The sequence below is a fragment of the Typopeltis vanoorti genome, chromosome 14, assembly GCF_054136105.1.
Source record: "Typopeltis vanoorti isolate ZY-2024b chromosome 14, IOZ_Tvanoo_1.0, whole genome shotgun sequence".
NCBI classification, from domain to species: domain Eukaryota; kingdom Metazoa; phylum Arthropoda; class Arachnida; order Uropygi; family Thelyphonidae; genus Typopeltis; species Typopeltis vanoorti.
Window position 1 is genome coordinate 96,995,189 of NC_143562.1, and position 17,577 is coordinate 97,012,765.

Here is a 17,577-nt window from a genome sequence, read left to right on the forward strand (position 1 = left end):
ACTCAGTCTTTATTCCTTCCATCTCCTTTCTGAGCAGTTCTGTTTCTCTCTCCACATATCCTACTTTCATTGCCATGCACAATTGTGGTCATCAGCAAACCATCTCCCTCCTACACTGCCCAAGGTCAAATTCATATGTACATTTTTCACATTCTCTCCATCCTCTAACACACCACTGGTATTCATTAATTGAATTTCATTCATTTTCAAAGCACTATCTCTGCTGCTGCTAAATCCTGAGATTGAAATACTTATTTTTTTCCAGTGTTTCCCACAGGTGAGGGACAGGAATCTATGTGCATATGAAATGTAGGCAATGTATACATGCTGCATTTAGCAAGCTATGACATCAACTGTGTTACACATAATGTAGTCTTCAAATGATGGTGGGCTGAGTGACAGTGTATTAGAACTGGTAACTGCCATGTTGAATACGATCAATACAATACTGAGGCAATAAAATCCTAACAAAAGACAACGCAATCATACAAAAAATAAATTTCAATAACAAATTTAAAAGCCAGTATTGGTAACAAAATAAACACAGTAATACGTATATATATGTTTGTCATTCCCACTCATGAAAGATTATTAGTAAACCTATAGTACCATGTACCATGCGTAGGCCAAGAATTTTTTTTCCATTTTTATCAATTATATATATATGTAATTTTTTATTTATTTTTAGATAGTTTGGAAGAAATCCTGATCTAGAGACCAAACATGGATTGTTTTCAAGCTACTTCAAGACTCCAGTAAGTAGGGCAGTGAAATTCATTTCCCACCTAAAGATATTTACCATATTTACTCGAATATAACTTGCCCTCGTGTATATCTTGCACCCTGATTTTACTTTACGAAAAAAGAAATTAAAAGGTTTTGCATATACCTCGCACATGAAAAAAGTTTAAAACTTTAAGAAATAGATAGTGAATGTTGTTATGGCAGTTTTCAGATATTTTGGAATTCGGTTGAAGAGAATCAGCATTTCAACTCAACAATCGTTGGCTTGCCTTTGTCATTGAGTTGCACAATCTTTTGTTAATACAGCACCAATCAGTATAGAGAAGAAAACCAGTAGAGGCAGTGTTGGAGTGAGAGCATTGACTTCTGCTCAATATTGAATTGCATGGGGGTGGATTAGGATTAAGAGACCATCATTAGAACTGTTGGGCAACTGGATTTTGAGAGCTTGGGACATGATTTTGCCAGAATTAATTAATTTAATTACATAAGCATTGTTGCTAAAATATGTAAATATATCTTGTGATAAAGGTGAGCAGCTGATTGCATAAATAACATTGATAATTAAAATTTAATGCATTATTTTATAAATGTGAGCAATTACAAATTATAATTGAATACTGAGGATTTAATTATAAACTTCAATTTAGTTTTTTTCCTGAAAAATTTTAGTTTCTGAAAATCTCCACACATATCTCGGACCATGATTTTTTAATTTTGGGGAAAAAAGTGCGAGTTATATTCGAGTAAATACGGTACAAGCATCCATGCCCACAGCAGGATTCAAACCCTATGACCTGTTGGTTGGAGAGTGAGTACACCAACCACTTGGCCAACCATGCTGGCAATATTCTTTCTTACTAATACTTATCTTTTTTTTAACAGCTCATGTCAACTGACTTCCTATGTCTGAGTTTCTGGAAGATAAAAACCTGCTTCCTTCATATGAGATAATCTAACTCACCTTAAATTGAAAAAGCCAATATCAATACTCAGGACTTTTCTTTTTGAAGATGCACTGTGTCATCATTTTTTCAGTTATGCTGTGGAGATGCCATATCATTTACATATAAATTAAACAGCAGAGGAACAAGTACTGAGCTGTGTGGGTTGTCCGAGAATACCTCAACAGACGCTTTCCGAATCGGTGGATTGGACGTCGAGGTTCTCCGTCAAATCCGTTCTCCGGATTGGACACTCCTTGATTTCTTTGCATGGGTTTTCATAAAAACAAAGATTTATCGCCAGAAGATCAATAGTTTAGCTGAACTTAAAGAACACACTATCAGTTGGTAGTGCAGGATGTAACTCCTTTCTTATACATTACTCAGATATCTGTCCATTCTCTTTATCAAATCACCACATCTATTCCCATTTGCTCTAATTTATACGATAGCATTCCATGTGGAATCCTGTCACATTCCTTTGTAAAGTCTAGCAGTGTCACTGGATAGCCATTTCCTTTATCCAACTCCCTTGTCACTTTATTATAAAAAATAAGCTTATTACTAAAGCAAGACCAACCTTTCACAAAACCATGTTTCCTCCAATAAAGTATCATATTCTGTCTAACCATTTCTGAATTCTGTCTTTTACTAAATTTTTCAATACCTTAACCACTACTCCTGAGATACTGATTGGCCTATAATTTGCTAATTCAGCAGCAAATTATAGGCAATTATCTTTCCACAAACTTGGCAACTTCCCAGAATTGAGACTCAAATTAAATAGCTTTGTATTGGATTGTATAATCAGTGATGCTGTCAATGGATTGCAGTGGAATATTCAATTGTTTGCAGATTATGTGAAGTTGAGAAGGGTTATTAGTAATAGTGAAGATGTGTTTGCTCTTCAGGAAGATATGAATAAGCTAGACATAACAAGTGAATGGGGTGTCATTTTAATTCAACCAAATGTAAATGGCCTGGAAGTTTGGGAAGCATCATACTCTGTTGGAGGAAGTGAGGGAGGCAAGGGATCTTGGGATGGTGATTGAGAGAAACTTGAGGTTCAGGAACATACAGTTATGATTCCATTGTATAAAGTCCTGATCAGACCATACCTGGACTGTTGAGTTCAGATTTGGTCACAAGGATTTGAAGGGGATTAATTGACCTTGGAAAGGGTGCAGAGGCAGATAACAAAGATGATATCAGAACTGTTCAATGTGTTATGAGGATAGACCAAGGAAATGTGGACTGCAAAGTTTGGTAGGTAGAAGAAGGAGAGGTAATATGATTGAGGTATTTAAACTGTTGAGAGGTAGTTACAGAATTGACACTGAGGAGTTCTTTTGTATGGTAAAACAAATGAAAGGTTTGAGGATAAGGGGCATCCATGGAAGTTGTGAAAGGATGCTGTGAGCAAGAGGGTGAATTGGGGTTTCTTTGCATGTAGCATGGTTGAACCATGGAATGCATTACCTGGTAGGGTAGTGAGAGCATGAATGTTGAAGGAGTGATGTGATAGACTTTGTGTTGTCTAGGATGGACTTCCCTCAATAAGTTACGTGACTCCATGGAAGTTCTGAATAATAATGATAATAATAATAATAAAAATAATATATATATTTTTTCTGAACTTGTTCCATAACTTTTGTTTAGATACCTTTACATCACTTTGCTTTCTGACATTTTTCTTAGAGCATATTCTGATTTAGCAGAAACTTTCATTTATTCTTTTCCATGATCACATGCCTCTCTCGCTGAGTTAGTATTTTTTTTTCCAGTCTGCTAATGAGTCTCCAATGTTTGTTTGTGAGGGACAAAGTGAGGAAGTAAAATATTATATTTCATTAGAAATGTTTTTAGCAACTCACTGGCATTTCATTTATTTTCCCCCACCACGCAAGGAATTTTATTTTCACTATACATAAAGAAATGTGGAATAATTTCCTGCAATTTCACAAGCTTCCCATTAAGTCCATGGACTTCTTGGAGTTGGGTAATGCAATAAAATAAAACACATTTATTATTACTGAAAGCTTAAAAAAAGTTGAATGTGATTGAGGGCTTACCTTTAATTGTTTGTTATCATATATTATTTAATAAGCATGAACTCTTTAACTCTGCACAGTGAGTTCACATGTATGAAATATTGATATATTTGTCTTTATTAGTGGTTTTAATTATGAGTCCCTGATAAGCACACCAGTAATTCAAAACATTAGGTCATTAGAACTCCCTAATCAAAAGCACTAACAGAAATAAATATACAGACTGTTAGGTGATTTTGTATATTTTAAATAATGCAATTTCAAGGAAATGGAAATTAGTATCCTTCAATCACCTTTCTGATAGAGAGCTCATTGAATCTAAATGATTCTAATTCCTTTGTGGGCTACATGACTTATGGTGTTTGGCTGGATATCTTAAAATTCTTCACTAGAGGTTATATTCACACATACTAATAATACATAATAATAATAATCCTTCAGTTACCTAACCACAGTGGGTGAACTATTTGATTGTCATATTATTGAAGGATTAAATAATTGAAGGTGCTGTTACATGGTGCTGTACCAGAGGTCATTTGACACATTTATTCTTTGGAGGGTTGGTTAATTGAAGGTTCCTTCATTTGTAGATCAGATAATTGAGAGATCATGTATGTTATCATCATCAAATTCCTGACGTTTACAGGATATGATAATACAACATGAAAAATTTACATCATTACTAACTTCCTATTACAATTTTCCTCCAAATCAATCTGTTACCTGTCAAGACTCCAACATTGTCAGATCTTATATTTCTATCTTCTAAGGCACTTTTTACCACATCAATCCACCTATATCTTGGTCTTCTTCTGGGTCTTTTTCCTGCCAACCTGGCAGAGAACACTTGTTTTGCTAATCTTTCCTTTCCCATTCTGTTTAAGTTACTATACTACCTGAGATTAGCTCTGCTAACACATTCCTGGATGCTAACAATCTCAAGTTCTTTCCTCATATCCTCGTTTTTAACCCAGTGTTAGTAAGGTGGGGTGTCACAGACCCCAAAGATATAGAAAGAAATAATTGTGACACCGCCATCTTACTAATGCCGGGTTTATATGATATTGCCATTGATGCCATCTGTTCATGTCCCTAATCTTTCTCAGGATTCTCATATCCGTGGTTTCTAGTCTTTGGTCAAGTGTTTTATTTCTAACCTAGCTCTCAGATCCATTAGTTAAAATTATATAAGATAATACTGCCTGCCATTCAAGAAGATTAGCCTTATATTTAGTGTTGAATACTATAGTTACTTGTTCTGTTCCCTGATTGTTATTCCCTGAATATAACATTTTGTATTTATTATTTAGAAAGATCTCGCTAGTTTTTGTCTTTTTTGTTTCAGTCACCCCTATCCAATTCCTCAGCTAGCTCCTCTTTGCCATTCAGGCTTCTTATGTTGATAGTACCGATCTTGAACTCTAGTGATGTTGAGTTGGGGTGTGTTTTAGGATTTGTTCCAGTAGCTGACTTTTCGCTGTTTGCTCTGAAACAAGGCCCCTTTTGCGAAAACAATGGGGACCTTGTTTAACCAGGCAACACCCCAGCCGGCATGAAATTCTGTCTTGTTGTACCATCATTTTGTATTTTGATTTAAGCCAATAAGAATACATGGTCAGCTAAATCCCAAATTTCCATCCTTTGTTCGTTCAGTCCAGGTAGATATCTAACAGGGTGCACCATGAGAAGATGAGGATTGGACATTAGGTCAGAATCCCTGGTCGGTTCTCTGCATACGGAGGTAGCAGGGTATTTTCTCCCGGAAACTCGGGTTTTTCATCCCACATACATACAAATCGGCCCTTCAGAACACACGCAATTTACAGACAAAAATTACTAGTTGTGGTGGTGTTGGAGGTGGGCGGTAGATGGCGTTGATTCGTAGTAGAGGTAAGGTGTAGGGACAGTTGAAGATGTCCTCCCGCGATGAGTCTTCGGACTCCTTGGAGGTATCAGGAATAATAATAATTCCTTTAAAGGCTATGTGGAAGTATTCTTGCAGTTGTACAGCTTTGACTCATAAACATGTATGTATATTATGTATTCATTCACCTCATGTTAATTAGGAACATAGTTAAGTCTATCAAAAATAAATATAAATGCTGCATTTGCAAATACATTATTAGATATATATTTCCATTTTTAGTGTTATAAAACCATTTTTATCTTATTTTCATATTTCATTATTTATCCCTTACTCTCATTTTAATATCTGCCTAAACACATAATAAAGGTCATGCATTTTTTTAAATCATAATTTTTTAACCTGACTTTGAGAAACTCTCTGAAATATTTTTTATTTTTGTTTTCAGGGGATTTATTTTAACAGCACCAAAGTTCTTAACTGCAGGAATAAAGGAAAGATTGCTTTTTCAGCCCTTCAATATATCTGGTAATGGTATTGTTACTGTTAAACTCCTGGAACTTAATACTGATGTCACGTTAGCAGAGACAAATACTGAAATCCTTCAAGGTAAAGTTAAGTTACACTTTATAGCTGTTAAAGGTTATATTTATTATAGATATTATTTCTGGAAAATTTTCCATGTTACTCCTCTAAATAAATATAAATTTTATTGCTATTTCGCTTATTTTTGTTTAGGAGTATCCCTTTTTATGATATTATTGGCTTTTTACTCAATTTTTAGGGCATTACTAATGTTTTAAAGATATAGATATATGAAGAATATAAGAAAGGAATAATTTTGGACACACTTTGTAGGATGTTCCTGGTTGTCATCTTATTGAGCAGCATCTGGCATATGGCAATATTACTTAAGTATGACTGAAAGGAATGGAGGAGGAGTTGGAAATGTGGAGATAGAGAGAGAGAGAATTGTGGGCACAAGGTATGTGAAATTTAAAACCCAGGTGGGTGCTGAATTCTTTGGGGAGAAGGTGAAAGATAGAAATTTTTTGGGGAAAGGAGAAGGATAGAATATGATGAAACTGACTACCACCCCTAATCTTGTTTCATCATATTCTACCCTTCTCATTTTCTCCCTAAAATTTCTGTCTTTCACCTTCTTTGCAAAGAATTCACTGCCCACCCGTAAAACCTGAGTTTTAAATTTCACATATCCTGTGTCTTACCTGCAATTCTCCCACATCTCTATCTCCACATTTCCAATCCCCCACCTTAAGTAATATCACCATATGCCGGATGTCACTCAATAAGATGACAACCAGGAACGTCCTACAAAAGTATGTCCAAAATTTTTCCTTCCTTATATTCTTGATATATCTTTAAAACATCAGTAATGGTGGTGCACCCAGGGGGGCCTTCCCCCCAAAGAAAAATGAAAAAAACACTAGAAAATTTTCCCCAAATCTTTTTCCTAATTAAAATTCATTTTTTTTATTTATGTTGTTTCTTGTCTTCTATTTCTATACTACTTATGAATTAGTGATCATTACGGATTCTCAGTTATAGGTCATATGTGATGCGTAGTGTGTATTCTCAAATCGTTGACTCAACTTGGTGGACCCCTCCAAGCCATGTTAATAATTATATTTATTGTTTCATGATGATAAACCTTATGCCATTATGTATCCTGTTGTCGTAACATGGGGAACATTTATTAGGACTTTTCAGCTGGGGAGGAGTCATCTGGTTTTACACAGATGAGACTTTTCCTCTCAGAAAGTTTTTTTTTTTTTTTCTGCAAAACAGGTCTCATATCACAAGCAATTAGCAGGCAAATGCATTTAGAGAAATGTGAAATAATTTCTGCAATTCCACAAGCTTCCCATTAAGTCCTAAGGACTTCTTGGAGTTGGGTAATGCAATAAAAATTAAACATGTCCATTATTACTGAAAGTTTACAAAAAGTGTCGAATGTGATTGAGAGCTTATAAAATTACAAACCTTTAATTGCTTGCTATCATATTATTTAATAAGCATGAACTCTTTAACTCTGCACAATGAGTTAGTACGAAATATGAATATATTTACCTTTATTAGTGGTTTTAATTATCAGTCCCTGATGAGCACACCAGTACTTCAAAACATCAATTCATTGAAACTCTCTAATCAAAAGCACACAGAAGTAAATGTACAAACCCTTAGGTGGTTTTATATTAAAAGGCAAATATATAATCTCATTGACAGTGTTCATAACCTTTAATTGGTATAATTATCATTATTATTACATAACACCTCTAGGGAGTCCAAAGACTCATTGAGGGAGGGCACCTACTCTACAATTCTGTCTCTACCAACTGCAACTACCTACACCATCTACTGCTGACTACCACTACCATTGGTATTTCCACTGACAATCACAAACATCCATGCCCACAGTGGGATTCGAACCCGTAGCCTTTCGGATGGAGAGCGGATACACTAAGCACTCAGCCAACCAGGTCAAGGTAGCTACATTTTTATTCACTCCACATATGAAGTCACAAAATCTATGATACAATGGTGCTGCATGGCCAAGACAAAGAAGGGATCTATTAATAAGATTCTCGAAAAGTTGGGGATTGCATTCATTGGAAAAAACAGAATGGGGAAGGCTGTTGCAAAGAATAGAGATAGATGGAATAGAGGAAGAAGATGAGAAGTTGGTTCATTAAGTTGGGAGCTGGGCTGTTTATATTATTATTATTTATATGGGTACTCCATGGAATCAAAAGACTCATTGCAGGAGATCCACTCTACCCATTAACATAATACCTATCATATATCTCCTTAAACCTATTCACTGTTAGGGCACTCACAACCGCCTTTGGCAATCCATTCCACTCATTCACCACTCTCCAAGAAAAGAATGTAGTCTGCATGCCCTTACTAACCACACTCTTAGACAGCTTCCAAGTATGACCTCTTGTTTTCCCCCTACTCCCCATGTATTGAAAAATTTCTTCTGTGTCATTCTCCTCTGCCTATCAGCTAAACTCTGCAACTAAAATACTCTCACCTAACCTCACAGGAAACATTCCACAGACCTGTCACCAGGTTGGTCACTCTTCCACTCCACCATCTCCTGATCTCCAGGAAACACAGGTGACCAAATCTGTGCACAGTAGTCAACATGTGACCAAATCATACATTATAAAGAGGGATAATATCCTTTAACATAATAACATCTTTACTTGTCAATGTGTTTTTTCCCAACACTCAAGTAAGCCTCTGAGCTATTTTGCCAGCTCTTGCAATATCTCCTCTGAATTCAAATCTGTATCCACTATCATACCCAACATCACTAGCCTCATCAATTTCTGCTAAACTAGTACCATCAATATGATACAGAGTGTGTAATCTTTTTGTCCCAATGTGCATTGCCTTACATTTTACAACACTGAATTGATAACCATTGTCCTTTGTGTACACTGCCAATTTATTTAAATCATCTTGTAAGATGATTTAACTAACATTTTAACTAATTATCTACATTAACTGTGCTCCCCCCCCCCAGTTTTGCATCATCAGCAAACAACTGAATGTCCACCCCCTTCAAAACTTCTGCTATGTCATTAATATACATAAAGAGTAGTGGTCCTAGTAAAGAGCCTTGGGGCACTTTACTAGGACCTCATTAGCCCTAGTAAAGTGCCCCAAGTGGTGTATGGTGGAGTGGAACTCCACCATACACCACTCTCCGATATCTGTCTATCAGTCACCTCCCTATCTATGCCACCTTATATCCATTCCCATTTGCCCCAACTTATGTAATAGAGGAGTGATGTTAGCTTGCTCCACCTTTGCAACGAGTTGCCCGGTGTTGTACCAACTTACCCCAGTCCTGAAGATACTTTCAGGTGCAAACTTTGTTTGCTCACACTTGGATAAAGGATTAAACTAAATTTGTTATAGTCTAACCAAGTGAAAAATAAACTTTTTCCCATGCAGTATTCTGTCAAATGCCTTTGCAAAGTTCAGCTGTATCAAAGTAGCCAAATCCTTTATCCAGTTATGCTGTCACCTTATTATAAAATGTGAATGAATTACTGAGGCAGGGTTTACCTTTTACAAAGCCATCTTCCCCTTCATCCTTCTGACCCTGACTATACACTTTGATACTGCCTCGCCCAAACAATCCTTGACCACTTCCTATGCACCAATTGCCAGCTTTGTAGTTTTGCATAAATCCTTTCTTGACTGAAATTTCCACATGTTGAGCAACCTCCCAGGACAAGGTCACTTTCCCCAATCAGAGGTAAAGTTGCTACTGCATAGATTGATCTTCTGATGCTCTTACCAGTGGTAATTAACCCTTTAGTAACTGTATAAATTCCATTTCCATTTTGCTATGTGTCCTTTCTCCCCTTCCAATATATATATATATATATATATATATATCAGGGGCATTTCTGGTATAGTATATTGAGAATTTAGATGATAATTTAAATCTTCTCCAAATGGGAAATTGTCAAGGACATATGCAAATTGGAAATTTGGGAATAATCTATTTTACCATGAAAATTAAGCAGCAGGTTTTCAACTTGGTCTTCATTGGTCAGTTAGAGTAGTAGTGAACTATCTGCGAGTCCATGAGCAGTGTTTGCATTGTGGCATCTTTGACCATCTGATTGCAGACTGTCCTAAAGCAAAATGTTTTAACTGCTCAGGGATAGGTCACATCTCAAGATAATAAATGCCTTGGGCTGTGCAGGCAATGCAGATTAAGTATACAATGAGTTAACACATGTTTGCACACAGGACCTGTGTCAACAAAACTGGTAGTGCTAATAACAAGTTTCCTGAGCTAAGACGTCAACAAAGAGAGCAAACCGATCATCAAAGTGGAAGAAAACCTACCTAACAAAGATTACCATCTACAGGCCATATGATAGTATATGAACACTTAGCACAACCATAAATAATATAAAAATGCCAATGTACTTTGGTTGGAACACCAGGATTCACAAAAAAAATGGAAATGCTGAAAAATTACATCTAACATAATGACAGTGTTTTTCTCTGCACAAAAACTCAAAAATACTATGTTATGCAAAGTTTGCTGCAATTCTCTGTTTTAGAACAAAACCATGTTGTAGAAGTTCTGTGTTATAAGGGGATTGCTCCTATAAAAGCCTTTCTACTAAAGTTATCCTGCACATATAAACAGAACAAACTGGCTGGACAGAGCACAAAACAGTTGAGATGACTTATGTCTATAGGTGCCTCATCATAATATTAAAAACAACCAGTATAATAGTTGACCAGATCCTGTTTATTTACGAGCATGCTTAGTAATTACAGTTTAAATTAAGAATGATTATCATAGCTTTTGCAGATTCTTTCAGCAGTTTTTTCCTAAGTTTAAACTTATACATCATGGGTCACTTTAGTTTAATATTATTCAGGGTACCCTTTAGTGTGCAACAAGAATGCAGTTTTTGTGTTGCAGGAAAGTCTGTAACTTGCCAGATAATGATAGTGGGAATGTTGATCTCCTGTGAAAGACATCTCCTGAAAAACTTAGTCTTAGTGCACTGCTTGCATACTTTCCTTATAAACATTAGCTATTTTATGCTCAAGAATTATCTTGAACTTCCCCCACCCCATCTGATCTGATAAGCACAGAGATTCCTGCATGTGATAGTCATGTTTTGAACAATCATGTAGAGCAGTTTCTATATAATTAAATACATATATATATAGAGAGAGCAGTTTCTATATAATTAAATACATATATATATAGAGAGCAGTTTCTGTATAATTAAATACATATATATCACATCATATCAAATTCCTGCAACAAAATTGGGTTCTGTAAGCACACTATTTTTGAGGGCCACATGCTAATGCTATGCTGCTAGAGAACTAAAGTGATCCACAGGTTTTGGTTTGAATCTGAGGGGCTTCTGAGAGAATCCCAAACAGTTGTAATGAATGAGTAATTCTCCACTGTTGGTTGAAGAGCAGTGATACTATCCATTTGGTCATCTAGACAGAAAAGTTTCTTTTGTAATTCAGCATCTGCAACCTGATCGTGAATGTATTTAGAATTGAATTTTTTTCTAGAAGAAAGAAGATTTCTTGTTTTATTATTTCTTGTTTTATATATATTCTCTGGGGAGTATATTTCGTCTTTCAGTTACTATTCTCCATTATTGTTATTTTTTTTAAATGCAGGCAGTGGTAGCAGTTTATATTTGAATGTTCCGAATGTTGACAAACAAGGTAACTATGTTGAAAATCATGATCTGCATCGACTTCTTGTAACTGGTGCTTTTGAAGATGATAATTACACAATTAATGCTGAAGGTCTCATTGGACTTCGTACAGTCAACAATATCATCCTGGTTTCATGTGATAAGCCTATATATAAACCTGGACAAACTGGTAAGAAAAAATAGTTTTTCCATTATCGATTACTTATTTTTACTGTTGTTAATTAGTTATGTTATGTTATGTAGTTATCATCATGTTGCTTTAAAGTGGTTTGCTGTTTCTGCATTCATCACGCACTCTCAGTATTCCACTTATCTAATGCTCTATAAGCAAAAAAATAAATAAAATAAAATAAAAAAAACTACTTTTCATCCACCTTGTGCATACCTTCCTTATATATTTTCTAGGATGGCCTCTTGTTTGTTCTGCCTCTGTCTCTCTTTTCCTCTATGAAAAATCTCTTCTGCACTAATCTAGTACAACCCCTCCCCAGACCAACTGATATGTCCTAATGATACTCTTCCTTTTCATCATATAATGCAGATGGCATTCTTCCAATTTATCTCCATAGCTAACATTCCAGAGACCCTCTTTTTATATGACTTCCACATAGAAAGATTGCAAACCTATAGTACACTAGTACCATGGATGGGTTAAGAATTTTTTCCTATTTTTTAAAATTAATTTTTGTAATTTTTTTTGTAGAAGTTTTTTTATTCATCTATACCTAATGAATAAAAACCACTTCAGGCCTCCATTAAGCGTGGTGGGCAATGAAATTCATCTCCTACATAATGGCAGTTGCAAACATCCATGTCAATTGTGGGATTCAAACCTGCATTCTGTTGGTTGGAGAGTGGATATGCTTACCATTTGGCCAACCACTACAGCAGATAGTTTTTATTTTATTTTTATTTTTTAATGATTGTAAGTATTATAAATATTTTTAAAGTTTGAGAAGACATATTGTCCATTTCAATCCATCATTTGCATTCTCTTGCCTATTTATATTTCAACACCAACTAAATAACCTTTGCATTATACATTGATACTGCTTGTGAAGAAGTATTGACTGTTTATTAATTCCATTTTTTTGTCCATCATGTAACAATTTACTTGATGTTATAAAAAAAGTTGCCTCTAAATATAATATTTTTTTTATTTTTATTATGCATTGGAGAATTCTATTATTTAAGTTATGTAACAGCTTTGGTTTTGAATAATCAGATGCTTAACAAAAGTTTGGTTTCATGATAAGTCAGTTTATGTTGTTAAAAAGTTGTTCATTGTATGTGCTAAGCATTTTCTGACTTACCATGTTACAAGAGCATTTGAAAACAGTCTGATCATTAGTAGAATTCATCATTGTCATCATCACCATTATCAGTGCCCATGGATCTAATGTCCATTGGTGTCTGATGCTCTTTTTATTATTCTTTGCCATTTCTTTCTGTCCATTGCCAAGTTACTCAAATCCTACGAACTCTTTTCGTACACCACTCCTTCACATATCTAGCCACTCTTGTTTTGGATTAATTAAAATTTGGATTGATTAATTAATTAATTAAAACCTTGATGATTAAAACATCATCAAGGTTTTAATCTTTCTACTGTTATCCATCATGCAGATATGTCCATAAAACAAGTTTTCTTAGATTTGTTTATATGGCAATAATAATATCACCATTATGAAATTATATTATTATTATTATTATGTAGTTCATAAATATGTGGAGAAGTTACAACTGAGAGGTGATCTGAGTAAAACTGGTTGTAGATTTAACAATGAATTGCAGTGTTTATTTGTAATTCATTTTTGGACTGTTTGAAATAAGGGAGCTGAAATATGCCAGGAGTATCAGAAATAGTCTTGTCTTAAGCTTTTCAAAATATTGAGATTCTTTAGCTGTGGACTTCACAACTGCGATCGTCCCGAGGATAAGTTACTTAGCTATCACCGATAGTCTGACATAAAAGGGACAGAAATGCAAGGGATAAATAGTGGCAGTGTGGTGATATGATCTGATGTGGAGGTAGACAAGAGTAAGTATTTAATTCGATGTTTCTATAGACTGGAGAATGTGGAGAGTAGTGACAGAGAAATATAGGTAAATTGGCTTAATGAATAAGAGAAGGATTTATTTATTCTTATGGAAAAAGAATACAAAGCAGCTACAGGTCAATGTCCAGTCTGGAAAGCCAATCCAGGGCCTCATTCATCACGTTAGATGTCCTGAAGGCGACCACCATGAAATTGGTGTCGTGGGTGGGCAGTCATGATATGAGTATTCATCTGGGCCTTGGGGGGAAACAATCACAATAAGGGTGGTCTGAGGTCTCTATTTATGTAGTAAGGGTGGTCTGACAGTCTCTATTTATGTAGTAGGTAGCCACATCTCCCCTGGTTAGTTCTGATCCTGTTGATAGATGACTAAATCTTCCTATGAAGAGAAAAACCAGACTGTGGAGCACAGGGATCTTCAACCAGGAAGCCATTAGTTGGAAGATTGTTGGACTAGTGTTCTTTTCACATGTCAGATGTTAATGGTAAGGCAGCTGAAGAGAGTTCATCCATGGACCAGAAAGGGTTTCTTGATTTTAGGTGAAGACTAGGTGGATTTATGAGATTCTGGTGCAGGGGCAGGAGTGGGTTGCTCATTACTTTATTAAATTCTTTAATCGAGGTTTGTCTTCTCTGTATATTTGGTGGAGCAATGTTAGATATGACAGGCAGCCAGGGGAGAGGGGGTGCTTCTCAGTGTCTCACTAATTGTGTGCATGGTAGAGTTTAGCTGGGTGCCTATAATGTTAGTGTATGCACTTCTTTCCCAGGTGGGGACACAGTATTCTGCAGAAGAAAATGCAAGGGCTAGTGCAGATGACCTTAGGACTTCTGTACCACAATCCCAGGTTGTTCCAGCAAGCCTTGAAATGATATTATTTCTCATTTTAATTTTGTTGGAGATGTGCCTTTTATAAGTTAGGCTTCTTTCTGTCCAGGCTCACTCCAAGGTATTTTGGGTGAGACTCATGTTCTACCATTTTGCCACAGAAAGAGAGATTGAGGTCAATTTGCCTCTGTATTGTTCACGTGGAATACTGTGGCCACAGTTTTTGTTGGATTTGGTTTCAGGTACTACTGCTTGAAGTACTTTTCCAGGATGTTCAGGTCTGTGTTCAAGATTGATTCCAGGTTGGCAAAGGAGGTAGAAGGATCACTAGGTCATTGGCGTACATATATTTGCTTGAGTTGGTATGTGGTAAGTCGTACACATAGATGTTAAAAAGTAAAGGGACTAACACAGTGCTCTGTGGGAGACCGTTGTGGAAGAATCTGGGCCTGCTCTTTTTTTTTCACCACTATGGACCAGGATCTTCCTGTTGGAGAGAATGGATTCAAAAAGCTGGAAAAATTTTTTTGCACCTTATAATATTGCCTAGCTTTAGGAGGCAGCTCCTAATCTAGATTATGTCATAAGCTGATGTTAGGTCAATGAAAGTGACTCCAGATTTAAGTTTTTTCTGGAAGCCTGCTTCAATCTGTGTTGTCAGGGCCAGGATCTGGTCACAGCAACTTCTTCCTGGCCTGAAGCCTGCTTGTTCAATTGCGAGTGCTGTTTCAATGAGTGGTGAAATTCTTTAAAGGAGAATTCTTTCAAAGAGCTTAAAGGTGGAGCAAAGCAAGGAGATAGATCGTAGATTGTTGACATCTTTTGGATCTTTCCCTGGTTTGGGCACGGCAGTTATTTTGGCTTCCCACCACAGATTTGGTAGTTTTCCAGTTGTAATTTTTGAGAAAAGGGTGGCCAGCCATGTTTGACCTTGTTGGCCATGTTTTAGAAACTCGAGGAGGATACCATCGACTTCTTCAGCCTTGCCATTCTTGGTGAGTTTTAAGGCTTTCCATACCTCTTCCTGAAATACTGGATGTAGAAGATCAGGAAGCTCAGGGGCCATCTTCTGTTTTTTTCTGATGGAAGATTGCAGTTATTTTCTTGATAAAGTTGGGACGTATCTTGGAGTAAATGATTAGCCATTTGATCAGGAGTGATATCTGGTAGTTTGTGTGTTGTTGGTTCTGCCCCCCCCCCCTTCCTCCCCAGAAGTGACCAGCTTTTCCAGCTAGATTTGGTGCAGTTAAGTTCATGGATGGTTGAGATCCATCTTTCCTTTCTGTTTTTGTCCAGTGTTGCTATGAGCTCCTTAGCAACAGTTGGATCTTCAGTTTCTTCATATTTGGCTAAAAGTTCCTCAGTTTCCCTACTCCAGCATGGGATGATTTTAATAATGTTTTCTGTAGCCTCTAGGAATAGAGGCTTTGGCTGCAGTTTTGATTAGTTTAACAAATCTGGGATAGCAATTAGGGGGTGGTATTGCTGTAATGATTTGCTCAATTTGTTTCTCAAATACATTCCAGTTGGATCTGTGAAAGTTCCATCTAGTGATTGGTGTTCCACTGATGATTGGGATTGGTGTAGGACAATGCTGGCTATTAGGGAATCTGTTAAGGATAATTCTGGTTTATGGAAGAGGGTAGTCTTCGAAGTCTTTAGTGACTATGCACAGATCTGGGGTGTAGGTTCTGTTCCATCTGGCTGAGTGAAGAGTGCCTTCCTGCTTGGCATCGTAGATCAAATTTAGGTTATATGTATCCATCCAATTAACTAGATTATTTCCATCTTGGTTGTTGGAGAAATAGCCCCACATAGTGTGATTAGAGTTGAAGTCACCAACATAGATAGCAGGGTGAGGTGGTGGGCTGATCCATCTGGTCAGGCCAGGATTGCGATGGTGGTTTGTAGATGGTGGTATTTTGAATTTTAATACCTATGGAGTATTCTGCTTCAGGCACACATTGGGTTATGTCCATGCCCCCCACCAGTAGTGTTACCCTTTGTGGTACACTTCTGGTGCTTCAGACAAAAGAAGCCCCAGAGATGTAACATGAAGCTAATGTCTCTAACCAGGCATTCAAAGGTACCAAGCCTCCTGGACCACTTGCAGCAACCATGATAAAGAGAAGGATGATCTTTATGGATGATTTGAATTATAATAATATAGAATGAAATGAATGAATGACGTCTGAAAATGAGATGAATTAATTTCTTCAGGAGGAAGTAATGGAGGGAAAATAAAGACTGAGAGTATTAGATGTGATCCTATCAAAGAGAAATTTTTCATTGGATGTCAAGTTTCTCTATCTCCAGTTGGCAAGAATGACTGTAAGCATAATATTGGCTAGCTATATGGAAACTACTCCAAGGTAAATATACACAGTCCAATCAAAAGTGATAACCATTGCCATTATTTTACATTTAGCCATTCTACCTCACTTGAGGACTGTAGGCTACCAGTATCTAGGAAATTGTCACTATTGTAGGCTGTCAGAGAGTGCTGTAGTTAAGGTGTAACAAGAATGGAGAGTTACAGAACAGCAGTCGCTGGGTGCTAACGGTCGTAAAAGAAGATGTAAAAGTGACATAAAATTGTCACTATTGTAGGCTGTCAGAGAGTGCTGTAGTTAAGGTGTAACAAGAATGGAGAGTTACAGAACAGCAGTTGCTGGGTGCTAACGGTCGACATTCATGCCTCATCAATGAGGCATGTTGACTGAAGTTCTTCTGCCTTAAACAAGCAGAGATAAGGAGATTGTTATCCCTCTCTATTAGGCTTTGATTAGTCCTTTGATTAAATCCAATGTGCAGATTGTTACTTG

The 17,577-nt window shown here is 36.5% G+C and overlaps 1 protein-coding gene across 1 annotated transcript in view; it reads left to right on the forward strand.

The window, feature by feature from the left end:
• Window positions 1-723: 723 nt before the first annotated feature.
• The window catches only part of LOC150099792 (alpha-2-macroglobulin-P-like), a 524,250-nt gene continuing 507,396 nt past the window's right edge, over window positions 724-17,577 (forward strand). Inside the window, exons 1-3 of the mRNA XM_090403491.1 lie at window positions 724-755; window positions 6,052-6,212; window positions 11,823-12,032. Of these exons, the coding sequence (XP_090259617.1) occupies window positions 724-755; window positions 6,052-6,212; window positions 11,823-12,032 (403 nt within the window). The remainder of the gene's footprint in view (window positions 756-6,051; window positions 6,213-11,822; window positions 12,033-17,577) is intronic.